The sequence below is a fragment of the Acipenser ruthenus genome, chromosome 25, assembly GCF_902713425.1.
Source record: "Acipenser ruthenus chromosome 25, fAciRut3.2 maternal haplotype, whole genome shotgun sequence".
Lineage (NCBI taxonomy): Eukaryota > Metazoa > Chordata > Actinopteri > Acipenseriformes > Acipenseridae > Acipenser > Acipenser ruthenus.
The window spans coordinates 11,936,149-11,961,133 of NC_081213.1; the positions used below are offsets into that span (position 1 = coordinate 11,936,149).

Genomic DNA, 24,985 nt, shown 5'->3' on the forward strand with positions numbered 1-24,985 from the left:
TGATTGGTATTTCATAATGATAGCAGTACTATAGTTGAAATGTAATCCAAGCAGTCAGTCACAGGGTTTCAATGAAATTAGGACATGTGAATAAACAACATGCTGTCTCCTAGCAAGCTGAAAACCAGTTAAAGAGCTAGAGAAAGATATGGAACAACTGGCTCAGTGAAGTTCAGCTCAGTGAAGTTCAGCTCAGTAAAGTTCAGCTCAGTAAAGTTCAGCTCAGTGAAGGTCTCAGTAAAGTTCAGCTCAGTACAGTCCAGCTCAGTGAAGTTCAGCTCAGTGAAGTTCAGCTCAGTGAAGGTCTCAGTAAAGTTCAGCTCAGTGAAGTTCAGCTCAGCTCAGTGAAGTTCAGCTCAGTGAAGGTCTCAGTAAAGTTCAGATCAGTAAAGTTCAGCTCAGTGAAGGTCTCAGTAAAGTTCAGCTCAGTGAAGTTCAGCTCAGTGAAGTTCAGCTCAGTAAAGTTCAGCTCAGTAAAGTTCAGCTTAGTAAAGTTCAGATCAGTAAAGTACAGCTCAGTGAAGGTCTCAGTAAAGTTCAGATCAGTAAAGTTCAGCTCAGTGAAGGTCTCAGTGAAGTTCAGCTCAGTGAAGTTCAGCTCAGTGAAGGTCTCAGTGAAATTCAGCTCAGTAAAGTTCAGCTCAGTGAAGTTCAGCTCAGTGAAGGTCTCAGTAAAGTTTAGCTCAGTATAGTTCAGCTCAGTAAAGTTCAGCTCAGTGAAGTTCAGCTCAGTGAAGGTCTCAGTAAAGTTCAGCTCAGTGAAGTTCAGATCAGTGAAGTTCAGCTCAGTAAAGTTTAGCTCAGTATAGTTCAGCTCAGTAAAGTTCAGCTCAGTGAAGTTCAGCTCAGTAAAGTTCAGATCAGTACAGTCCAGCTCAGTGAAGTTCAGCTCATTGAAGGTCTCAGTAAAGTTCAGCTCAGTGAAGTTCAGCTCAGTAAAGTTCAGATCAGTGAAGGTCTCAGTAAAGTTCAGCTCAGTGAAGTTCAGCTCAGTGAAGTTCAGCTCAGTGAAGTTCAGCTCAGTAAAGTTCAGCTCAGTAAAGTTCAGCTCAGTAAAGTTCAGATCAGTACAGTCCAGCTCAATGAAGTTCAGCTCAGTGAAGGTCTCAGTAAAGTTCAGCTCAGTAAAGTTCAGATCAGTGAAGTTCAGCTCAGTGAAGGTCTCAGTAAAGTTCAGCTCAGTGAAGGTCTCAGTGAAGTTCAGCTCAGTGAAGTTCAGCTCAGTTAAGGTCTCAGTGAAATTCAGCTCAGTAAAGTTCAGCTCAGTGAAGTTCAGCTCAGTGAAGGTCTCAGTAAAGTTTAGCTCAGTATAGTTCAGCTCAGTAAAGTTCAGCTCAGTGAAGTTCAGCTCAGTGAAGGTCTCAGTAAAGTTTAGCTCAGTATAGTTCAGCTCAGTAAAGTTCAGCTCAGTGAAGTTCAGCTCAGTAAAGTTCAGATCAGTACAGTCCAGCTCAGTGAAGTTCAGATCAGTAAAGTTCAGATCAGTAAAGTTCAGCTCAGTGAAGTTCAGATCAGTAAAGTTCAGATCAGTAAAGTTCAGCTCAGTGAAGTTCAGATCAGTAAAGTTCAGATCAGTGAAGGTCTCAGTAAAGTTCAGCTCAGTAAAGTTCAGCTCAGTGAAGTTCAGCTCAGTGAAGTTCAGCTCAGTAAAGTTCAGCTCAGTAAAGTTCAGCTCAGTAAAGTTCAGATCAGTACAGTCCAGCTCAATGAAGTTCAGCTCAGTGAAGGTCTCAGTAAAGTTCAGCTCAGTAAAGTTCAGATCAGTGAAGTTCAGCTCAGTGAAGTTCAGCTCAGTAAAGTTCAGATCAGTGAAGTTCAGCTCAGTGAAGTTCAGCTCAGTAAAGTTCAGATCAGTGAAGGTCTCAGTAAAGTTCAGCTCAGTAAAGTTCAGCTCAGTGAAGTTCAGCTCAGTGAAGTTCAGCTCAGTAAAGTTCAGCTCAGTAAAGTTCAGCTCAGTAAAGTTCAGCTCAGTAAAGTTCAGATCAGTACAGTCCAGCTCAATGAAGTTCAGCTCAGTGAAGGTCTCAGTAAAGTTCAGCTCAGTAAAGTTCAGCTCAGTAAAGTTCAGCTCAGTGAAGTTCAGCTCAGTGAAGGTCTCAGTAAAGTTTAGCTCAGTATAGTTCAGCTCAGTAAAGTTCAGCTCAGTAAAGTTCAGCTCAGTAAAGTTCAGCTCAGTAAAGTTCAGCTCAGTAAAGTTCAGATCAGTACAGTCCAGCTCAATGAAGTTCAGCTCAGTGAAGGTCTCAGTAAAGTTTAGCTCAGTATAGTTCAGCTCAGTAAAGTTCAGCTCAGTGAAGTTCAGCTCAGTGAAGGTCTCAGTACAGTCCAGCTCAGTATAGTTCAGCTCAGTAAAGTTCAGCTCAGTGAAGTTCAGCTCAGTAAAGTTCAGATCAGTACAGTCCAGCTCAGTGAAGTTCAGATCAGTAAAGTTCAGATCAGTAAAGTTCAGCTCAGTGAAGTTCAGATCAGTAAAGTTCAGATCAGTAAAGTTCAGCTCAGTGAAGTTCAGATCAGTAAAGTTCAGATCAGTGAAGGTCTCAGTAAAGTTCAGCTCAGTAAAGTTCAGCTCAGTGAAGTTCAGCTCAGTGAAGTTCAGCTCAGTAAAGTTCAGCTCAGTAAAGTTCAGCTCAGTAAAGTTCAGCTCAGTAAAGTTCAGATCAGTACAGTCCAGCTCAATGAAGTTCAGCTCAGTGAAGGTCTCAGTAAAGTTCAGCTCAGTAAAGTTCAGATCAGTGAAGTTCAGCTCAGTGAAGTTCAGCTCAGTAAAGTTCAGATCAGTGAAGTTCAGCTCAGTGAAGTTCAGCTCAGTAAAGTTCAGATCAGTGAAGGTCTCAGTAAAGTTCAGCTCAGTAAAGTTCAGCTCAGTGAAGTTCAGCTCAGTGAAGTTCAGCTCAGTAAAGTTCAGCTCAGTAAAGTTCAGCTCAGTAAAGTTCAGCTCAGTAAAGTTCAGATCAGTACAGTCCAGCTCAATGAAGTTCAGCTCAGTGAAGGTCTCAGTAAAGTTCAGCTCAGTAAAGTTCAGATCAGTGAAGTTCAGCTCAGTGAAGGTCTCAGTAAAGTTCAGCTCAGTGAAGGTCTCAGTGAAGTTCAGCTCAGTGAAGTTCAGCTCAGTGAAGGTCTCAGTGAAATTCAGCTCAGTAAAGTTCAGCTCAGTGAAGTTCAGCTCAGTGAAGGTCTCAGTAAAGTTTAGCTCAGTATAGTTCAGCTCAGTAAAGTTCAGCTCAGTGAAGTTCAGCTCAGTGAAGGTCTCAGTAAAGTTTAGCTCAGTATAGTTCAGCTCAGTAAAGTTCAGCTCAGTGAAGTTCAGCTCAGTGAAGTTCAGCTCAGTAAAGTTCAGCTCAGTAAAGTTCAGCTTAGTAAAGTTCAGATCAGTAAAGTACAGCTCAGTGAAGGTCTCAGTAAAGTTCAGATCAGTAAAGTTCAGCTCAGTGAAGGTCTCAGTGAAGTTCAGCTCAGTGAAGTTCAGCTCAGTGAAGGTCTCAGTGAAATTCAGCTCAGTAAAGTTCAGCTCAGTGAAGTTCAGCTCAGTGAAGGTCTCAGTAAAGTTTAGCTCAGTATAGTTCAGCTCAGTAAAGTTCAGCTCAGTGAAGTTCAGCTCAGTGAAGGTCTCAGTAAAGTTCAGCTCAGTGAAGTTCAGATCAGTGAAGTTCAGCTCAGTAAAGTTTAGCTCAGTATAGTTCAGCTCAGTAAAGTTCAGCTCAGTGAAGTTCAGCTCAGTAAAGTTCAGATCAGTACAGTCCAGCTCAGTGAAGTTCAGCTCATTGAAGGTCTCAGTAAAGTTCAGCTCAGTGAAGTTCAGCTCAGTAAAGTTCAGATCAGTGAAGGTCTCAGTAAAGTTCAGCTCAGTGAAGTTCAGCTCAGTGAAGTTCAGCTCAGTGAAGTTCAGCTCAGTAAAGTTCAGCTCAGTAAAGTTCAGCTCAGTAAAGTTCAGATCAGTACAGTCCAGCTCAATGAAGTTCAGCTCAGTGAAGGTCTCAGTAAAGTTCAGCTCAGTAAAGTTCAGATCAGTGAAGTTCAGCTCAGTGAAGGTCTCAGTAAAGTTCAGCTCAGTGAAGGTCTCAGTGAAGTTCAGCTCAGTGAAGTTCAGCTCAGTTAAGGTCTCAGTGAAATTCAGCTCAGTAAAGTTCAGCTCAGTGAAGTTCAGCTCAGTGAAGGTCTCAGTAAAGTTTAGCTCAGTATAGTTCAGCTCAGTAAAGTTCAGCTCAGTGAAGTTCAGCTCAGTGAAGGTCTCAGTAAAGTTTAGCTCAGTATAGTTCAGCTCAGTAAAGTTCAGCTCAGTGAAGTTCAGCTCAGTAAAGTTCAGATCAGTACAGTCCAGCTCAGTGAAGTTCAGATCAGTAAAGTTCAGATCAGTAAAGTTCAGCTCAGTGAAGTTCAGATCAGTAAAGTTCAGATCAGTAAAGTTCAGCTCAGTGAAGTTCAGCTCAGTAAAGTTCAGATCAGTGAAGGTCTCAGTAAAGTTCAGCTCAGTGAAGTTCAGCTCAGTGAAGTTCAGCTCAGTGAAGTTCAGCTCAGTAAAGTTCAGCTCAGTAAAGTTCAGCTCAGTAAAGTTCAGATCAGTACAGTCCAGCTCAATGAAGTTCAGCTCAGTGAAGGTCTCAGTAAAGTTCAGCTCAGTAAAGTTCAGATCAGTGAAGTTCAGCTCAGTGAAGTTCAGCTCAGTAAAGTTCAGATCAGTGAAGTTCAGCTCAGTGAAGTTCAGCTCAGTAAAGTTCAGATCAGTGAAGGTCTCAGTAAAGTTCAGCTCAGTAAAGTTCAGCTCAGTGAAGTTCAGCTCAGTGAAGTTCAGCTCAGTAAAGTTCAGCTCAGTAAAGTTCAGCTCAGTAAAGTTCAGCTCAGTAAAGTTCAGATCAGTACAGTCCAGCTCAATGAAGTTCAGCTCAGTGAAGGTCTCAGTAAAGTTCAGCTCAGTAAAGTTCAGCTCAGTAAAGTTCAGCTCAGTGAAGTTCAGCTCAGTGAAGGTCTCAGTAAAGTTTAGCTCAGTATAGTTCAGCTCAGTAAAGTTCAGCTCAGTAAAGTTCAGCTCAGTAAAGTTCAGCTCAGTAAAGTTCAGCTCAGTAAAGTTCAGATCAGTACAGTCCAGCTCAATGAAGTTCAGCTCAGTGAAGGTCTCAGTAAAGTTTAGCTCAGTATAGTTCAGCTCAGTAAAGTTCAGCTCAGTGAAGTTCAGCTCAGTGAAGGTCTCAGTACAGTCCAGCTCAGTATAGTTCAGCTCAGTAAAGTTCAGCTCAGTGAAGTTCAGCTCAGTAAAGTTCAGATCAGTACAGTCCAGCTCAGTGAAGTTCAGATCAGTAAAGTTCAGATCAGTAAAGTTCAGCTCAGTGAAGTTCAGATCAGTAAAGTTCAGATCAGTAAAGTTCAGCTCAGTGAAGTTCAGATCAGTAAAGTTCAGATCAGTGAAGGTCTCAGTAAAGTTCAGCTCAGTAAAGTTCAGCTCAGTGAAGTTCAGCTCAGTGAAGTTCAGCTCAGTAAAGTTCAGCTCAGTAAAGTTCAGCTCAGTAAAGTTCAGCTCAGTAAAGTTCAGATCAGTACAGTCCAGCTCAATGAAGTTCAGCTCAGTGAAGGTCTCAGTAAAGTTCAGCTCAGTAAAGTTCAGATCAGTGAAGTTCAGCTCAGTGAAGTTCAGCTCAGTAAAGTTCAGATCAGTGAAGTTCAGCTCAGTGAAGTTCAGCTCAGTAAAGTTCAGATCAGTGAAGGTCTCAGTAAAGTTCAGCTCAGTAAAGTTCAGCTCAGTGAAGTTCAGCTCAGTGAAGTTCAGCTCAGTAAAGTTCAGCTCAGTAAAGTTCAGCTCAGTAAAGTTCAGCTCAGTAAAGTTCAGATCAGTACAGTCCAGCTCAATGAAGTTCAGCTCAGTGAAGGTCTCAGTAAAGTTCAGCTCAGTAAAGTTCAGATCAGTGAAGTTCAGCTCAGTGAAGGTCTCAGTAAAGTTCAGCTCAGTGAAGGTCTCAGTGAAGTTCAGCTCAGTGAAGTTCAGCTCAGTGAAGGTCTCAGTGAAATTCAGCTCAGTAAAGTTCAGCTCAGTGAAGTTCAGCTCAGTGAAGGTCTCAGTAAAGTTTAGCTCAGTATAGTTCAGCTCAGTAAAGTTCAGCTCAGTGAAGTTCAGCTCAGTGAAGGTCTCAGTAAAGTTTAGCTCAGTATAGTTCAGCTCAGTAAAGTTCAGCTCAGTGAAGTTCAGCTCAGTAAAGTTCAGATCAGTAAAGTTCAGCTCAGTGAAGTTCAGATCAGTAAAGTTCAGATCAGTACAGTCCAGCTCAGTGAAGTTCAGATCAGTAAAGTTCAGATCAGTAAAGTTCAGCTCAGTGAAGTTCAGATCAGTAAAGTTCAGCTCAGTGAAGTTCAGCTCAGTGAAGCTCAGCTCAGTGAAGTTAAGCTCAGTGAAGGTCTCAGTAAAGTTCAGCTCAGTGAAGGTCTCAGTAAAGTTCAGCTCAGTGAAGTTCAGATCAGTGAAGTTCAGCTCAGTAAAGTTCAGCTCAGTAAAGTTCAGATCAGTACAGTCCAGCTCAATGAAGTTCAGCTCAGTGAAGGTCTCAGTAAAGTTCAGCTCAGTGAAGTTCAGCTTAGTGAAGGTCTCAGTAAAGTTCAGCTCAATGAAGTTCAGCTCAGTGAAGGTCTCAGTGAAGTTCAGCTCAGTGAAGTTCAGCTCAGTGAAGGTCTCAGTGAAGTTCAGCTCAGTAAAGTTCAGCTCAGTGAAGTTCAGCTCAGTGAAGGTCTCAGTAAAGTTCAGCTCAGTGAAGTTCAGCTCAGTGAAGTTCAGCTCAGTAAAGTTCAGATCAGTACAGTCTAGCTCAGTGAAGTTCAGCTCAGTAAAGTTCAGATCAGTACAGTCTAGCTCAGTGAAGTTCAGCTCAGTGAAGGTCTCAGTAAAGTTCAGATCAGTACAGTCCAGCTCAATGAAGTTCAGCTCAGTGAAGGTCTCAGTAAAGTTCAGCTCAGTGAAGTTCAGCTCAGTGAAGTTCAGCTCAGTGAAGGTCTCAGTAAAGTTCAGCTCAGTGAAGTTCAGCTCAGTGAAGGTCTCAGTGAAGTTCAGCTCAGTGAAGTTCAGCTCAGTGAAGGTCTCAGTAAAGTTCAGCTCAGTGAAGTTCAGCTCAGTGAAGCTCAGCTCAGTGAAGGTTTCAGTAAAGTTCAGCTCAGTAAAGTTCAGCTCAGTGAAGGTCTCAGTAAAGTTCAGCTCAGTAAAGTTCAGCTCAGTGAAGTTCAGATCAGTAAAGTTCAGCTCAGTAAATTTCAGATCAGTACAGTCCAGCTCAATGAAGTTCAGCTCAGTGAAGTTCTCAGTGAAGTTCAGCTCAGTAAAGTTCAGCTCAGTGAAGTTCAGCTCAGTGAAGGTCTCAGTGAAGTTCAGCTCAGTAAAGTTCAGCTCAGTGAAGTTCAGCTCAGTGAAGGTCTCAGTAAAGTTCAGCTCAGTGAAGTTCAGCTCAGTGAAGTTCAGCTCAGTAAAGTTCAGATCAGTACAGTCTAGCTCAGTAAAGTTCAGCTCAGTGAAGTTCAGCTCAGTGAAGTTCAGCTCAGTAAAGTTCAGATCAGTAAAGTTCAGCTCAGTAAAGTTCAGCTCAGTGAAGTTCAGATCAGTAAAGTTCAGCTCATTAAAGTTCAGATCAGTACAGTCCAGCTCAATGAAGTTCAGCTCAGTGAAGGTCTCAGTAAAGTTCAGCTCAGTGAAGGTCTCAGTAAAGTTCAGCTAAGTGAAGTTCAGCTCAGTGAAGGTCTCAGTGAAGTTCAGCTCAGTAAAGTTCAGCTCAGTGAAGGTCTCAGTAAAGTTCAGCTCAGTAAAGTTCAGCTCAGTGAAGGTCAGCGCAGTAGCAGGTTGAACAGTTGAAAGGGCCCAACATCTCATGAAAACATGAAAAAAACAAGGCAAACAACACAGACCTGCAAGCAAGATGGCAACCAGGTGATCTAATATAGATTAAGGGTTAAAAAACATTTGCCACAGCACCGCTCGGAATGATTGCAAACATCATAAAGAGATGGAGCTGGCGTTTTGATAGCGCCCTCTTCACTGGCCAGCCTGTTCCTTGTCCCCGGGCTCGCTCTCGGCCTCGCTCTCCAGGTAGACAGAGGGCCTGTGTTCGTCGAGCTGCTCGATGGATTTCAGGTGCAGCACCATGTGCAGCGCGTAGGCCAGCACCAGCAGCAGGATCAGAGACATGAGCAGCCCCATGAGGATGGCCGGGGTGAAGAACGAAGCACAGTCACTGGCTGGGGAGAACCGGCCCCCCTCCACATTGAAGGCTTGAATCTGGAAATGGAAAGCACCACAGCAAGAGATTTCTACATCAGCCTCCAAAGAGCAACTTGGGGTCAGTGTGAAATATCCCCCGTACTCTTCTTGTACTTTCAATTCACTTTGTAGATCATCATTTTGAATGTAAGAGATGTGGTATTACTTAGTTATGTACGTCTATCATCCACTAGAGGGAAAGGGCACTCACTGCAATGGTGGATCAGTTTGTTTTTTTAAAGTCACCTTGTATTAGGGTCTGCAGCCTCCGCAATGTCTGTGGGACCCTACCTGGAAGTCGATGAAGGTGATGTGCCACAGCAGATAGCCTTCACATGGGAGCTGGGCTCCAGCAGTGTCTGTGGGACCCTACCTGGAAGTCGATGAAGGTGATGTGCCACAGCAGAGAGCCTTCACATGGGAGCTGGGCTCCAGCAGTGTCTGTGGGACCCTACCTGGAAGTCGATGAAGGTGATGTGCCACAGCAGAGAGCCTTCACGTGGGAGCTGGGCTCCAGCAATGTCTGTGGGACCCTACCTGGAAGTCGATGAAGGTGATGTGCCACAGCAGAGAGTCTCTGTGGGAGCTGGGCTCCAGCAGCGTGTCGTACTTGTGCAGGCTGCTGACATGCTGGCAGTGGTAGGAGGACACGGCGGGCGCGTAGATCTGCGTGGCGTTGAAGCTGGCTTCCTTAGACCTGTTGTATAGGATGTGAACAGAGTCCAGGCTGAACCAGCTCTGAGCAGTCGACTCGTAGTAAGTGTTGGACAGGAGAAAACTGGCGAGAAACACAGAGTCAAACACATCTCAGAGCACTGTACAAAATGAAAAACGAAACAGGAGAGCTCATATGTACAATACACTCCAGCTACCACCAATTATAGAAAAGAACATTCAAAAAAGCATGTTTAAAAGAATCCAATGCTTCAACCTGCCTAGTGTCAACCGGCTCGAGCTGATTTAAGACAAAGTTTTAGAACAACTAAAAGTTTAGCATTTTCTGATCTCAAAGAACGAATAGGGATATATGTAGTTAGAAGTTCTTACGGCTCCAGGGAGCTGTGTTGTTTGAAGTCAGGGGGAGTGTGCGGATCCAGGGAGCTGTGTTGTTTGAAGTCAGGGGGAGCGTGCGGCTCCAGGGAGCTGTGTTGTTTGAAGTCAGGGGGAGCGTACGGCTCCAGGGAGCTGTGTTGTTTGACAGGGGGAGCGTGCGGCTCCAGGGAGATGTGTTCTTTGAAGTCAGGGGGAGCGTACGGCTCCAGGGAGCTATGTTGTTTGAAGTCAGGGGGAGCGTGCAGCTCCAGGGAGCTGTGTTGTTTGAAGTCAGGGGGAGCGTGCAGCTCCAGGGAGCTGTGTTATTTGAAGTCAGGGGGAGCATGCGGATCCAGGGAGCTGTGTTATTTGAAGTCAGGGGGAGCGTGCAGCTCCAGGGAGCTGTGTTATTTGAAGTCAGGGGGAGCGTGCAGCTCCAGGGAGCTGTGTTGTTTGAAGTCAGGGGGAGCGTACGGCTCCAGGGAGCTATGTTATTTGAAGTCAGGGGGAGCGTGCAGCTCCAGGGAGCTGTGTTGTTTGAAGTCAGGGGGAGCGTGCGGCTCCAGGGAGCTGTGTTCTTTGAAGTCAGGGGGAGCGTGCAGCTCCAGGGAGATGTGTTCTTTGAAGTCAGGGGGAGCGTGCAGATCCAGGGAGCTGTGTTGTTTGACAGGGGGAGCGTGCGGCTCCAGGGAGATGTGTTCTTTGAAGTCAGGGGGAGCGTGCAGCTCCAGGGAGATGTGTTCTTTGAAGTCAGGGGGAGCGTGCAGATCCAGGGAGCTGTGTTGTTTGACAGGGGGAGCGTGCGGCTCCAGGGAGATGTGTTCTTTGAAGTCAGGGGGAGCGTGCAGCTCCAGGGAGATGTGTTCTTTGAAGTCAGGGGGAGCGTGCAGCTCCAGGGAGCTGTGTTGTTTGAAGTCAGGGGGAGCGTGCGGCTCCAGGGAGCTGTGTTGTTTGACAGGGGGAGCGTGCGGCTCCAGGGAGATGTGTTCTTTGAAGTCAGGGGGAGCGTGCAGATCCAGGGAGCTGTGTTGTTTGAAGTCAGGGGGAGCATGCGGATCCAGGGAGCTGTGTTGTTTGAAGTCAGGGGGAGCGTACGGCTCCAGGGAGCCATGTTATTTGAAGTCAGGGGGAGTGTGCGGCTCCAGGGAGATGTGTTCTTTGAAGTCAGGGGGAGCGTGCAGATCCAGGGAGCTGTGTTGTTTGAAGTCAGGGGGAGCATGCGGATCCAGGGAGCTGTGTTGTTTGAAGTCAGGGGGAGCGTACGGCTCCAGGGAGCTATGTTATTTGAAGTCAGGGGGAGCGTGCAGATCCAGGGAGCTGTGTTGTTTGAAGTCAGGGGGAGCGTGCGGATCCAGGGAGCTGTGTTATTTGAAGTCAGGGGGAGTGTGCGGCTCCAGGTTCACTGGGACACGTCAGGCTTTTTAACCCAATGAATTAAGGTACCTTTTGCAGGACTATAAGTACAACACTTTGCAAAGTGTCCCAGTCTGCTCCGGTGAACCTGGAGCCATGTGGTCCTTCAACTCCAAGGGCACAGGTAGGGCACAGGCAGAGAGAGACTTACACACCCAACACACCTTATTACCAGCCCCTTCAAATCCGCCACATCCCCAAATCTCAGAGAGAGCCTGTCAATTAAACAAACCGCATGGCATTATTATTATTATTATTATTATTATTATTATTATTATTATTATTATTATTATTATTATTATTAGTAGTAGTAGTAGTAGTAGTAGTAGTAGTAGTAGTAGTAGTAGTATTAGTATTAGTAGTCGTAGTAGTCGTAGTAGTAGTAGTCCCTTAATTTTCTCTTCAGTCTTTCTGCTGAAGAAAGGCCTTCAGGGAGGGGGAGTGGTCTCACAGGGAGGGGAGTGGTCTCACAGGGAGTGGAAGTGGTCTCACAGGGAGGAGGTGGTCTCACAGGGAGGGGAGGGGTATCCCAGGGGGAGTGCGTGATATCACAGGGAGGGGGAGTGGTCTCACAGGGAGGGGATGGTCTCACAGGGAGGGGGAGAGGTCTCACAAGGAGGGGGAGTGGTCTCACAGGGAGGGAGAGAGGTGTCACAGGGAGGGGTGGTGGTCTCACAGGGAGGGGCGTGGTCTCACAGGGAAGGGGAGAGGTGTCACAGGGAGGGGGAGTGGTCTCACAGGAAGGGGGGGGGGTGGTCTCACAGGGAGGGGAGGGGTATCCCAGGGGGAGTGCGTGATCTCACAGGGAGGGGGAGTGGTCTCACAGGGAGGGGATGGTCTCACAGGGAGGGGGAGAGGTCTCACAAGGAGGGGGAGTGGTCTCACAGGGAGGGGGAGTGGTCTCACAGGGAGAGGGAGGGGTATCCCAGGGGGAGGCGTTATCTCACAGGGAGGGGGAGTGGTCTCACAGGGAGGGGATGGTCTCACAGGGAGGGGAGAGGTCTCACAAGGAGGGGGAATGGTCTCAAAGGGAGGGGGGTGGTCTCACAGGGAGGGGTGGTCTTACAGGGAGGGAGAGTGGTCTCACAGGGAGAGGGAGGGGTCTCACAGGGAGGGGGAGAGGTCTCACAGGGAGGGGAGGGGTATCCCAGGGGGAGTGCGTGATCTCACAGGGAGGGGGAGTGGTCTCACAGGGAGGGGATGGTCTCACAGGGAGGGGGAGAGGTCTCACAGGGAGGGGGAGTGGTACCACAGGAAGGGGATGTTCTTACAGGGAGGGGGAGAAGTCTCACAGGGAGGGGTAGTGGTCTCACAGGGAGGGGGTGGTCTCACAGGGAGGGAGAGTGGTCTCACAGGGAGGGGGAGAGGTCTCACAGGGAGGGGGAGTGGTCTTACAGGGAGGGAGAGTGGTCTCACAGGGAGAGGGAGGGGTCTCACAGGGAGGGGGAGTGGTCTCACAGGGAGGGGGGTGGTCTCACAGGGAGGGAGAGAGGTGTCACAGGGAGGGGTGGTGGTCTCACAGGGAGGGGCGTGGTCTCACAGGGAAGGGGAGGGGTGTCACAGGGAGGGGGAGTGGTCTCACAGGAAGGGGGGGGGGGGTGGTCTCACATTGCTTTCTCCCCATTGCAGCTTGATCCTTTCAGGTCCACTCTGGCGTTTGGGCTGAATGCCCGGTCGGTCAGGTCCACATGGGTGTGGTTTCTTAGTTTCACGATCAGCTTCTTTGCCCAGAAGAGGATGCAGGTCTTCCCATTCTCAGTGAGTTTTAGAGGAGAGAATGGGGTGGGTGGGGTTGGGTTCGAGGTCTGAAGGAGCTTCCTGATTGTCCTCTTCAGTGTGCCTGCTCCCTGGTCTGGGTCCTGCTGAGAGGGAGGCAAAGTGACTCCAAAAACAGCCATTCACAATGCAGGTTATATTATGTTATGCAATGAAGCACAGCTTGGAAGACTAACGAATGACACCTGTTTAAAAGCACTGCTTGCTGATGAAATGCTTCACGCAGAAGCTCGAGCCCAACAGTTCATGAATCCTGTTTTCATGTGTTTGCAAGAGAATTAGAAGTTTGTTTACAGTACTGTCTAATATAAGAGAATGTTCAGCAACAATTCCCTAAACAGTCGTTAAAGTTCAGTTGCCTCTGCCTATCTGTGGTCCTCCCGGGATTACCCCCAAAAATAACAGGGCTTCTCTGGGTCCAGGTGCAGCAAATCAGCAGGTGGATTACCCCCAAAAATAACAGGGCTTCTCTGGGTCCAGGTGCAGCAAATCAGCAGGTGGATTACCCCTAAAAATAACAGGGCTTCTCTGGGTCCAGGTGCAGCAAATCAGCAGGTGGATTACCCCTAAAAATAACAGGGCTTCTCTGGGTCCAGGTGCAGCAAATCAGCAGCGGGATTACCCCTAAAAATAACAGGGCTTCTCTGGGTCCAGGTGCAGCAAATCAGCAGGTAGATTACCCCTAAAAATAACAGGGCTTCTCTGGGTCCAGGTGCAGCGAATTAGCAGCGGGATTACCTCTAAAAATAACAGGGCTTCTCTGGGTCCAGGTGGAGTGAATCAGCAGAGGATTACCCCTAAAAATAACAGGGCTTCTCTGGGTCCAGGTTCAGTGAATTAGCACAGGATTACCCCTAAAAATAACAGGGCTCTCTGGGTCCAGGTGCAGCAAATCAGCAGCGGGATTACCCTTAAAAATAATAGGGCTTCTCTGGGTCCAGGTGCAGCGAATTAGCAGAGGATTACCCCTAAAAATAACAGGGCTTCTCTGGGTCCAGGTGCAGCGAATCAGCATGGCCTGCAGGGTTCTCCCTCCCTCAGGAATGCCTGGACCCGGTTTCATGTGCAATTGTTCTGAAGCTGTTAACATGAGTGGGGTGATGTGCAGAGGATTAAAGCACATGATTTTTTATACTATGATGTATCTGAAGTGCTTTTGGATTTGACTAAATCTCTGTAATATGTGTATAATCATACCAAGCAGAAGATGAATTCAGTCTGTTTGGGATTAATTCAATCTGTTCAAGGGTAAAAATAGTTTCCTGAGCCGTGTCGGCAAGCCGTGCTGTTCTAATGCTGCTTACCTGCAGGGAGGGACCCCTATGTGAGGCTCTGATGGACTGGCCACTCGTACCCCCAGTGACAGACTGGCCACTCCTACCCCCTGTGGGAATCAGAAAGGAAAGGGTTACTGGCTGCCATGCACTTCCATTTACTATGAAAGTCTCATAGTAAGAAAAAACAAGTGACTGTATAGCAAACACCTGCTACTACCCTTAGAACAGTTTACCACAATAAACTAGCATTTACCCTAGTCTACCCTGTTTTTAATATGCTTTACTATACCCCTCTGTGCTTTTCAGTTCTTACCTATGCTTTACTATGCTTCATTGCACTGCTATGCTTTTACTGTGGGTGCCCCAGGTTAAAGAAAGCACATCAGTGCATGTTTAACTTCTAGGTATTCTTGCACCTATAATAGTTTAACTGATGACATTATTTCATTAGCAATAACCAAGATAACTGTGTATGCAAACACTCACCATTTCCAGTACTGACAGTATCTTGGTATGGGAACACATTTGAACTGTAAGCAAAGAAACAGACATGTATTTAGTATGTGTAAGTAAAGATGCATGCAGACCTTGCAAAGTTGAGAACTGTTTTGCAAGAAATAAATCCATGTCCAAAACAAGTAATTCTGGCACCTTACGGAAGCACAGCACTGCACACCCCCAGACAACAGCGACTCAAGAACGTATTCACCCAGCGCTACGGGTTTGCTGGGGCAGACTTTTCTTTTGCCCCGTTTTCCTCACCCAAACTCAGGTTTAGTGACCAAGTCCTACAAATACAGTTTGCCATGACATAACGGCTGTAAAATAAGACCTTCACAAACAGGCTTTTCAGGCTCAGAAATCCAGTGACTGGAAAAATTCTTTGTGAAAAAAAAACAGGTAGACAGCATAGTCGCTTCAGAAATTGCATTGACTTATCATGGCGTTGCTCATCACCACAGCTACTTGTCTCAGGTAACATTAGACTGTAATATTATTGATTTGTACCAAGACCTGGTGGTAAACTGTATTACAGTATAGTGCAGTTTTGATAGAGCTAGGCTGACTGGGAAATATGTCCGGTTTGGTCTGTGGAAAAGGTGCAATACATTCCACAGTCTGGAGCATTAGAACTGAATACACTTTCTCCTCTCCTTTTCAACTCTACCTTTCTGAGGCACAGCGTTAGCTGATCTTAAAATGCACTGAGGTTTATATGGGGACAAAATCTCTCTTAGGTAATCCAGTGCCAAGTCATTTAGTGCTTTATATGTCAATAGCAATATTTTAAATCAATTCTAAACGCACTGGAAGCCAGTGCAGGGAGGCCAGCACAGGAGTATATGAGCCAGTTTCTTTGTTCCAGTGAGAATACTGACAGCTGCATTGTGAACAAGCTGCAAACAGGATAAGCCAGAACACAGAAGCTCAGCAAATCAACAAGTCTAGACTAAACAAAAGCATGAAATCACTTCTCAGCATCAGACAAAGAAAGAAAAGATCTGCCATGTATCTGCGTGTCACTGCAGTGAAGTGTGTTACAATCATGAAAGCCAGCAGAGTGACAGAATGTGCTTGGGACAGAGGCGCTGGTAACCCCTCTAGCAATCCTCAGCTGAGCTCCCACATGGAACCCTAATAATATGTTTGAAATGTGTTTAGAAACCCTGCAATGCACTGCTCTCCCTCGGGTCGAGATAGAGGAGAGGTTCAGTCTATACTCTCTCGTTCAGTCTATCGAACGCTCCTGTAATCCATTAATCACAAAGGATCGGAGTTTCCAGGAATAAACTGCCCTGAAACACTGAATAAAATAATCCTTTAACCGTTACATCCAGGGACAGCCCAAATACATACATCATTTGGGATATGCTTTGTATGTTTTAATGTATTTTTGGTGTATTTAACTTTTAGTATATTTAAAAGCTACTAATGCTAACTTATATGAGTAATCTGTTTAGATCGATTAAGGTCAGTAACATAGACTAGTGCTGCGTGTATGTTTTATTTAAATTGGGTTGATTTTACACTCTGTAACAAACACAGCCTGAATTAACACTGCTGGTTACACTCTGTAACAAACACAGTCTGAATTAACACTGCTGGTTACACGCTGTAACAAACACAGCCTGAATTAACACTGCTGGTTACACTCTGTAACAAACACAGTCTGAATTAACACTGCTGGTTACACTCTGTAACAAACACAGTCTGAATTAACACTGCTGGTTACACGCTGTAACAAACACAGTCTGAATCAACACTGCTGGTTACACTCTGTAACAAACACAGTCTGAATTAACACTGCTGGTTACACTCTGTAACAAACACAGTCTGAATCAACACTGCTGGTTACACGCTGTAACAAACACAGTCTGAATCAACACTGCTGGTTACACTCTGTAACAAACACAGTCTGAATTAACACTGCTGGTTACACTCTGTAACAAACACAGTCTGAATTAACACTGCTGGTTACACTCTGTAACAAACACAGTCTGAATTAACACTGCTGGTTACACTCTGTAACAAACACAGTCTGAATTAACACTGCTGGTTACACTCTGTAACAAACACAGTCTGAATTAACACTGCTGGTTACACGCTGTAACAAACACAGCCTGAATTAACACTGCTGGTTACACTCTGTAACAAACACAGCCTGAATTAACACTGCTGGTTACACGCTGTAACAAACACAGTCTGAATTAACACTGCTGGTTACACGCTGTAACAAACACAGTCTGAATTAACACTGCTGGTTACACGCTGTAACAAACACAGTCTGAATTAACACTGCTGGTTACACGCTGTAACAAACACAGTCTGAATTAACACTGCTGGTTACACTCTGTAACAAACACAGCCTGAATTAACACTGCTGGTTACACGCTGTAACAAACACAGTCTGAATTAACACTGCTGGTTACACACTGTAACAAACACAGTCTGAATTAACACTGCTGGTTACACGCTGTAACAAACACAGTCTGAATTAACACTGCTGGTTACACGCTGTAACAAACACAGTCTGAATTAACACTGCTGGTTACACGCTGTAACAAACACAGCCTGAATTAACACTGCTGGTTACACGCTGTAACAAACACAGTCTGAATTAACACTGCTGGTTACACTCTGTAACAAACACAGCCTGAATTAACACTGCTGGTGACTTGCTGTAGCCCAGCTCTATGAAGCCGTGGTGTCTGACAGTTCCGCTGCACTGACTAGACAGCACGTAGTGTGCATTAGAAACACTGAACGGTAGATAGAAGTAACTTGTACCACTGACCTTTCTTCCAGGTTCGTAGGCGCTTGATGCAAGGATATTGAAAAGCGTACAAGAACAAATAACATTGCTAATATAGTAAATGTGAATGCCTTGTGTTTCGCCATGGAGACAGACAGAGCAGACTCTCCAGATGAAGCCTGTCCTTTAAGCAGCTTTGATAATATACTCTAAACCCTAACCCTTTGTCCACTGATGGACAAGGCACTCAGCCAATAGAGGGCTGGATGCAAGCTGGTCCCTTGCCGCAGCCATACCCCCAGAAGGGATGGGATGAGGCACTAAGTGTTGCTGAATCCACTTTGTTTACGTAGAAAGTCACACTGAAGACAACATTTCATCTACCTTCTTATGGCTAGATATAAAAAAACAACAGCAGCTGTGTCTCTCATGCTATGTTGTGTAGTGGATGTGTTCCAAGCTCAGCATCAGCAGACTGGACACTTCTGAGACAAAAACAGCAGCATGTGACCTAGTTATACTTGCTGATTAATATTTCAAATTAATCCTCAATATATTTGAATGAAATGTGCTGAGTCACAAACACTGTCAGTAAGGTAGGGCCATGATGCGAATAACGACACAGGCCCTGGTTCAGTATCTGATGACAGACAGACAGACAGGCCCTGGTTCAGTATCTGATGACAGACAGACAGACAGGCCCTGGTTCAGTATCTGATGACAGACAGACAGACAGGCCCTGGTTCAGTATCTGATGACAGACAGACAGACAGACAGGCCCTGGTTCAGTATCTGATGACAGACAGACAGACAGGCCCTGGTTCAGTATCTGATGACAGACAGACAGACAGACAGGCCCTGGTTCAGTATCTGATGACAGACAGACAGACAGGCCCTGGTTCAGTATCTGATGACAGACAGACAGACAGACAGGCCCTGGTTCAGTATCTGATGACAGACAGACAGACAGGCCCTGGTTCAGTATCTGATGACAGACAGACAGACAGGCCCTGGTTCAGTATCTGATGACAGACAGACAGACAGGCCCTGGTTCAGTATCTGATGACAGACAGACAGACAGACAGGCCTGATGCTCAATTATATTTATCTCTAAAACCGGGTGACACCTCAGCTGAAAATATTCTACCTGTCTTGCTGACAGGTGGATGTCAAAAAACGTTTTTAATGTTAAACTCAGATCAAACAGGGATGATGCTCTTGGGATCACAGAATTAACTAAATAATATAAATCCATCTGAATTTACATTTGGTAGTTACTCCTCTGAGCTGAAGGCTGAAATGAGAGCTTTGGGTGTCATTTTTGGATCTTTCATTAGAGCCACACATTAAGTGCAATTTAAGAACTCTTGCTAAACTAAGATGTTCCCTTTTGCTGCAGCATGCTGAGAGATGGATGCATGCTTTATAACATCTAGGATTGATGATTCACACTTGAGAATTATTGTATTTCTTGTTATTATTGTATGACTTATATTGTAACACTTGAATGTATTTGTATTTGCTTGCGATTGTAAGTCGCCCTGGATAAGGGCGTCTGCTAAGAAATAAATAATAATAATAATAATTGCAACACTCTTTTTTTCTGGTATTTCGAGTCATTATTATTATTTCATACAGATATCACATTATTTTTTACATACAAGTACCCATTTATACAGTTGGGTTATTACTGGAGCAATCTAGGTAAAGTACCTTGCTCAAGGGTACAGCAGCAGTGTCCCCCACCTGGGATTAAACTGTACTTTTCTCCATTTTGTTTTCTATACTGCTCTGTGCTGTTGATATGCAGAACGTCATGGTCACTTTGTCATAACACTGATAGCTCCTATTTTGAACTGACAGACGATGTTACTCACACACACGTGTTAAAACTACGAACTGGGCTGGAATTGCCACTTTCCCTTATTAAGTTGTGTAGAAAATTCCCCTTCATGCAATTTAAATTTAATGTAATTAAAATGTGAAACAAATGTAATTCCAGAACGTGTGATTTATAATTTCATGCAGTCCATTACCCGTCCCTTGTGTTTGTCTGCAGAGATATGAAGGTATTTCAAAGCTAAAGCTAGAGTGGAAGTCACTGCTGCCTCCTTGTGAAATGGATTTCCTCCTAGCGGCTGCGGAGTTAATAATACTGACATCCGCGGAAGACCTGCACTCGCCTCTCCGCTGCAGAGCTTGCTCTGTGAGCTGAATGGTAAATCTTTCTGATGTACGGAGTATCACTGCGGTACTTCATTTACCAAAGTAATTTCCATGTGCTTCACACACATACTGTGTATGGGTAAATATGTATACGCTACATATTGGACATGTCACAGTCATATGTTTTATATATTTTCATATAAATAAAAAGACGTTTTTTTATTTATTTTTTTATTACATACTGTAGGGTAAATACACACATACGGTGATAAATCACACTTCTGTAGGCAGGATTAGTGGCTAATGACGTCACCTCTGCTACTGCTAAATCCTCTATATCCTTAATAAAGATGTATTACTTAACACCGTGCTTCCAGACTAGCGGCGAGTCTACCATATACACTCGATGAGAACCACGTGTCACGTGTGTAGGGTGCGCTGCACTGCACAACGCTAATCATTTTCAATCTGGCATACCATAGACACCAATTAGGACCTGACATGATATAAGCGACTACATAGTTTCATTCTTTTTTTATATTTTGAAATATATACAAAGATTATTTATTGTTTTAAAACCAGCCATTATCAAAGCGAATTAGTTTTAAAGATTATTTGTTTAATATAAACAAAGGCGCAGTTGCTTCCTGCACACCACTGGGTCCTGTGAGTAGCCAGTGCCGCGGTGCTCGCCGGGATCGTTCTTTCCTCCTGTAGCTCTGAGACGCTGACGATGGGTGCGTGAAAGATTTACTATCAAAGTAGATTTTATACACCGCTTAAATCCTCGTTTATTAACTAAAACCACGTATAAAGGCATGTTAACGCGGTATCAATGCCCCGTGTAGGGATATGTGGGGTTTGAAGATGTTTTTGTGATGTATATTTATTGAATGTTGATAACGTGGAGCGCGGCCACGCTGTGTTCACCGCACTAATATTGTGTGGTAGGGGAGGACTGCTCCAAATAAACCTGGTTAATGTTTGTCATGGAAAAAAAGTGCAGTTTGTTTGATGTTTTTGAAATATACACAATTTCTTTACAAATGAAATACAAGATTAGCTTACGTATAGATCTTCTGTTTGTCTCGTAATTTACTGGCAAGCGTCATGGACGCTGCAGTAGGCCGCTGTTTAGTTCTGTTCAGAAATAGTTGCTGTGTTGAGCGGGCGTGTATATGCCGTTTGTGCACGATCGATAGGGATACTAAATTACCTGTTTTTAAATACAATCGAGTTTTGAGTTGTGTCGGTATTAGCTGGTTAGCTACCGTAATTAAGCTGACACTCCCCACATGCAGCACTCGTCTATCGGGTGAAATGTAATTAGAATGGCTTTGCTTACTGCAGTTTTAGTCTGCATTTAATATGTCTTAGAAATGTTTTGGCAGGCTAAGCTTTTCTGTGGCGTAACGGAACCCAGGCAAACAAAACACTGCCTGTCAGTTTTGTAAATTGTAACTGACAATTCTGAAAAGAATTAACTGTTCTTGTGTAAACTGTGTTGCACCTACGTGTTCGTCTTCCAGAGCAGCCACAGCTAGAGTGAGTTCAGATCTGTTCATAGGCAAGCTGTGTACCCTGAATTGTAAATCCATGCACTTACCCCCTGTTACATTCATAGCAATGCTGTTTTCTTGCGATGTCATCATGTTATGGGTATAATTGAATATTCTATTTGCGACCCTCCAGGCAAGTGCAGAGGTCTTCGTACAGCCAGAAAGCTGCGTAACCACCGCCGGGAGCAGAAGTGGCATGACAAGCAGTACAAGAAGGCTCACTTGGGTACTGCTCTGAAGGCTAACCCCTTTGGAGGGGCTTCCCACGCCAAGGGAATTGTCCTGGAAAAAGTGTAAGTACAGAAATCCGCGTTATCTTGTCATTGTAAACCCGCACTGCCTCAGGCTTGCATTCTTTCTGCTGGTTGTCCGGCTTGTTTTTTTTAGCAGAAGAGACTCGCTAAATCTTCATCCAAGGTGGTGATTGACTTGTACAGATTAGTAGCTCAAAGATGATATTTTTCATTGCAGTTTTAATATATACCTATAATATATATTTTATATTGTATTTAACATTTCACAGATGGTGTAAACATATTCCAGTTGTAAGGATACTACAGCTTGAATTCAGAGCAGGGTATACCTTTGCATGCCATCTCTTACACAGGAATACTGCAAATAGAGGCACAGTTACGCAATACTAAAATCACTGTTGCTTTTAAATGACATTGTCTTCCCTATTGTAATGGCAATATGCGCTTGCAGAATGATACAAGGAATTTATAAACTGACCAGCAGAGCACTGGCTGTGAATGCAGTAAAATCAGAATTACAAGAGACTGCTTGATAATATTGAATAACTTCTGGACTTGCGTAGCCAAATATTTATGATCAATATCTGTTTGTTCTTGAGTGTTATTAATGGAATATCTTGCTTCAGTAAGTTAGTTGTTAATTGTAGATCTCCAGTGTGTAACTCCTGTAGTTGGATATCATTTATTTCTAATTATTCTTTTTTGTATTTCCTCCTGCCCAGAGGTGTGGAGGCTAAGCAGCCCAACTCTGCCATCAGGAAGTGTGTCAGAGTCCAGCTCATCAAAAACGGCAAGAAGATCACAGCTTTCGTGCCCAATGACGGCTGCCTGAACTTCATTGAGGTCCGTGTCGTGTTTGTGTTGAAAACTGTTAACTCTGTGGGGCATGTGATTGCATTCATGATAAAGTACATGTGAAAAGTTTGGGAATGAGAAAAGGCTGATATATAATATAAGGTTTTTTTTTTTCTCATCTCTTCCCCTGTAAAATTTAGCATATTCTGTCCCTGCAGTTTTTATGTGAATTCTCGGTGCTTGTCCTGCAATCTTTCAGAAGTTCACTTTGTAATATTTTTCTCCTCTGTCTAGGAAAACGATGAAGTTCTGGTTGCTGGTTTTGGTCGTAAGGGCCATGCCGTCGGTGATATTCCCGGAGTCCGCTTCAAGGTTGTGAAGGTCGCCAACGTGTCTCTCTTGGCTCTGTACAAAGGCAAGAAGGAGAGACCAAGATCTTAAACTGTAGCTCAATGGACTGGGGTATTAATAAATGTTTTTCAGTTCAATGAATACTTGTTTGTGTTTTTTTTTTTTTTTTTTTTAAAGTATTTACCTTGTTTGCAATTCGCACCACATTTTATTTGCCAGGTGTCTGAGCATGGGGGGGGGGGGGGGGGTAATGGAAGATTATGAAAGCATGGGTTGTAATGCAGCTCCGTTAACAAGTGAGAGTTGGGCGAGGGGGTAATCTACACAAACTGCAGTAGAGATTCAATCATTTATTTATATAGCATCCTTCATACAGGTCTGTCTCAAAGCACTTTATATAATGTAAATAATATAATGTAAACACCAGTAACTAAAAATATACAGTGCCTCGCAAAATTATTCAGATCCCTGACTAATTCTCTCATATTACTGAATTACAAATTGTACATTGAAATTTCGTTATGTTTGATATTTTATTTTAGAACACTGAAACTCAAAATCAATTATTGTAAGGTGACATTGGTTTTATGTTGGGAAATATTTTTAAGAAAAATAAAGAACTGAAATATCTTGCTTGCATAAGTATTCAACGCCCACACATTAATATTTGGTAGAGCCACCTTTCGCTGCAATAACAGCTTTAAGTCTTTGGGGTAAGTATGCACCAGCTTTGCACACAGTGTCGGAGTGATTTTGGCCCATTCTTCTTGGCAGATTTGCTCCAAGTTGTTCAGGTTGGTTGGACGACACTTGTGGACCGCAATTTTCAAATAGTGCCACAGATTCTCAATGGGATTGAGATCAGGACTTTGACTGGGCCACTGTAGGACATTCACCTTTTTGTTCTTGAGCCACTCCAATGTTGCTTTGGCCTTGTTCTTGGGATCATTGTCCTGCTGAAAGGTGAATTTCCTCCCAAGCTTCAGTTTTTTAGCTGACTGAAGCAGGTTCTCTTGCAGTATTTCCCTGTATTTTGCTCCATCCATTCTTCCTTCAATTTTAACAAGATGCCCAGTCCCTGCTGATGAGAAGCATCCCCACAGCATGATGCTGCCACCACCATACTTCACTGTAGGGATGGTGTGTCTTGAGGCATGGGCAGTGTTAAGTTTACGCCACACATAGCGCTTTGAGTTTTGGCCAAAAAAACTCTTGGTCTCATCTGACCACAAAACCTTTTCCCACATCGCAGCTGGGTCACTCATGCTTTCTGGCAAACTCCAGACATGCTTTCAGATGGTACTTTTTGAGTAACAGCTTCTTTCTTGTCACCCTCCCATACAGGCCAGTGTTATGCAGAGCTCTTGATATGGTTGACTGGTGCACCATTACTCCACTCCCAGCCACTGAACTCTAGCTCCTTCAAAGTGATTGTTGGAATCTCTGTGGCTTCTCTCACAAGTCTCCTCCTTGTTTGAGTGCTGAGTTTTGAGGGACGGCCTTTTCTTGGCAGTGCCTGGGTGGTGTGATGCAGCTTCCGTTTCCTGATTATTGATCCAACTGTGCTCACTGGGATATCCAAACACTTGGATATTATTTTGTACCCTTTCCCTAATCTATGCATTTGTGTTAATTTATCTCTAACTTCTGTAGAATGCTCTTTGGTCTTCATTTTCCTTCAGATTCACAGCCTGACCAATGATCCTTCAACAGTGGGGTTTTTATCCAGAAAATGTGACAGCAACTTTAATGGTTCACAGGTGGAGGTCAATGGTAAGGTAATTGTGTCCTCGTTAGGGCAATTTCTTTCACCGGTGTAAACTGGGAGCTTCCACAGCATGGGTTGAATACTTGTGCAAGCAAGATATTTCAGTTTTATAATTCATAATATATATAATGCATATAAAAATACAAGTAGTACATGTCAACCAGATGCAACAATAAAACTAAAACAGATTACTCATATATATATGAAAAAAATGAAATTAAGCGATGGGAGTATAGATTCTTGGGCTACAGAGGCAGAAGTTATGGCAGCTGTAGACCTCCTAAATAGGCCCATACACGTATACATAGACTTAAAGAATAAGGACTGTTTTAAATACAAAGGCACAATAGAATATATTAAAAATAAGAACGAACCAATTAATCTTTCATACAACAATAACCATTTCTCAGTTATTGTATTTAAAGACAATGAAACTGGAAGAAAATCTAAATACTGTGGCATAATTAAGAAAGATAATCAAAATAAATCTAAAACAGTAAAAATAAACCAGGTTAAAGTAAATAATAAAATGCAAAATAGAGAGTTAAACATGAATAGGACAGAGAATTCAAAACAGAAAGATAGGAGACTCAAAAATAGACATGGTACCAAATACACAAAAGATAAGACAGAAGACATAGTATTCAATTTATCAAGTAGAACTTTAACCACATCCCAAAAAGCGGTACTGAGTAAAGGACTTAAGTTTATACCGACTAAAAGATACATTGATAAAGATAAACTGGCCACTGAATTAAAGGAGTGGGAGAGACACGAGATTAGCAGAATATTTTTTCAATGAAAATATCTCGGATTCAGAGGGTAATTATGAGCATGGGATTAAGGTTAATAGTACAAGCACATGGACTCCTACGGATGGAAGAGATAAATGGTTAGATATGTATATTGAAGTAGTTAAACAAGAAATAATAGTAGGACTAAAGAAAAGATGTAAACTTAATTTAACCAATATTGAAGAACAAGCTATGACTGAGTTGTTAAATGATGATGATATAATGATAAGACCAGCAGATAAAGGCTCAGGAACAGTGATAATGAACACAGATGACTATATGAAATCTGTAGAATGTGAATTAAATAATACAGATACATATGAAGA

At 44.0% G+C, this 24,985-nt stretch overlaps 2 protein-coding genes across 2 annotated transcripts; one reads left to right on the plus strand and one right to left on the minus strand.

Moving 5' to 3' along the window:
- Positions 1-7,688: 7,688 nt before the first annotated feature.
- On the minus strand, positions 7,689-17,138 carry LOC117963998 (V-type proton ATPase subunit S1-like). Its single transcript, XM_034906109.2, has 7 exons — positions 17,015-17,138; positions 14,206-14,249; positions 13,747-13,826; positions 12,275-12,525; positions 10,831-10,881; positions 8,759-8,999; positions 7,689-8,239 (listed from the first exon to the last, which is right to left on the minus strand). Exons 1-7 carry the CDS (start codon positions 17,116-17,118, stop codon positions 7,997-7,999), a joined length of 1,014 nt encoding a protein of 337 aa, XP_034762000.2. The 5' UTR covers positions 17,119-17,138; the 3' UTR covers positions 7,689-7,996.
- A 2,585-nt stretch (positions 17,139-19,723) lies between these two features.
- LOC117964049 (small ribosomal subunit protein uS12) lies at positions 19,724-22,238 on the plus strand. Its single transcript, XM_034906291.2, has 4 exons — positions 19,724-19,875; positions 20,831-20,990; positions 21,674-21,794; positions 22,041-22,238. Exons 1-4 carry the CDS (start codon positions 19,872-19,874, stop codon positions 22,185-22,187), a joined length of 432 nt encoding a protein of 143 aa, XP_034762182.1. The 5' UTR covers positions 19,724-19,871; the 3' UTR covers positions 22,188-22,238.
- The last annotated feature ends 2,747 nt before the right edge of the window (positions 22,239-24,985 follow it).

What these genes read in the sequence shown, in the direction of transcription:
- LOC117963998 (XM_034906109.2), bottom strand. Translation starts at nt 17,118, where the DNA reads ATGGCGAAACACAAGGCATTCACATTTACTATATTAGCAATGTTATTT. An exon ending in CCTACGAACCTGGAAGAAAG is followed by an intron (nt 14,250 to 17,014) that starts GTCAGTGGTACA and finishes CTTTGCTTACAG; the next exon opens with TTCAAATGTGTTCCCATACC. An exon ending in TGCAATGGGGAGAAAGCAAT is followed by an intron (nt 10,882 to 12,274) that starts GTGAGACCACCC and finishes TTTAATTGACAG; the next exon opens with GCTCTCTCTGAGATTTGGGG.
- LOC117964049 (XM_034906291.2), top strand. An exon ending in GGAATTGTCCTGGAAAAAGT is followed by an intron (nt 20,991 to 21,673) that starts GTAAGTACAGAA and finishes CCTCCTGCCCAG; the next exon opens with AGGTGTGGAGGCTAAGCAGC. An exon ending in GCTGCCTGAACTTCATTGAG is followed by an intron (nt 21,795 to 22,040) that starts GTCCGTGTCGTG and finishes TCCTCTGTCTAG; the next exon opens with GAAAACGATGAAGTTCTGGT.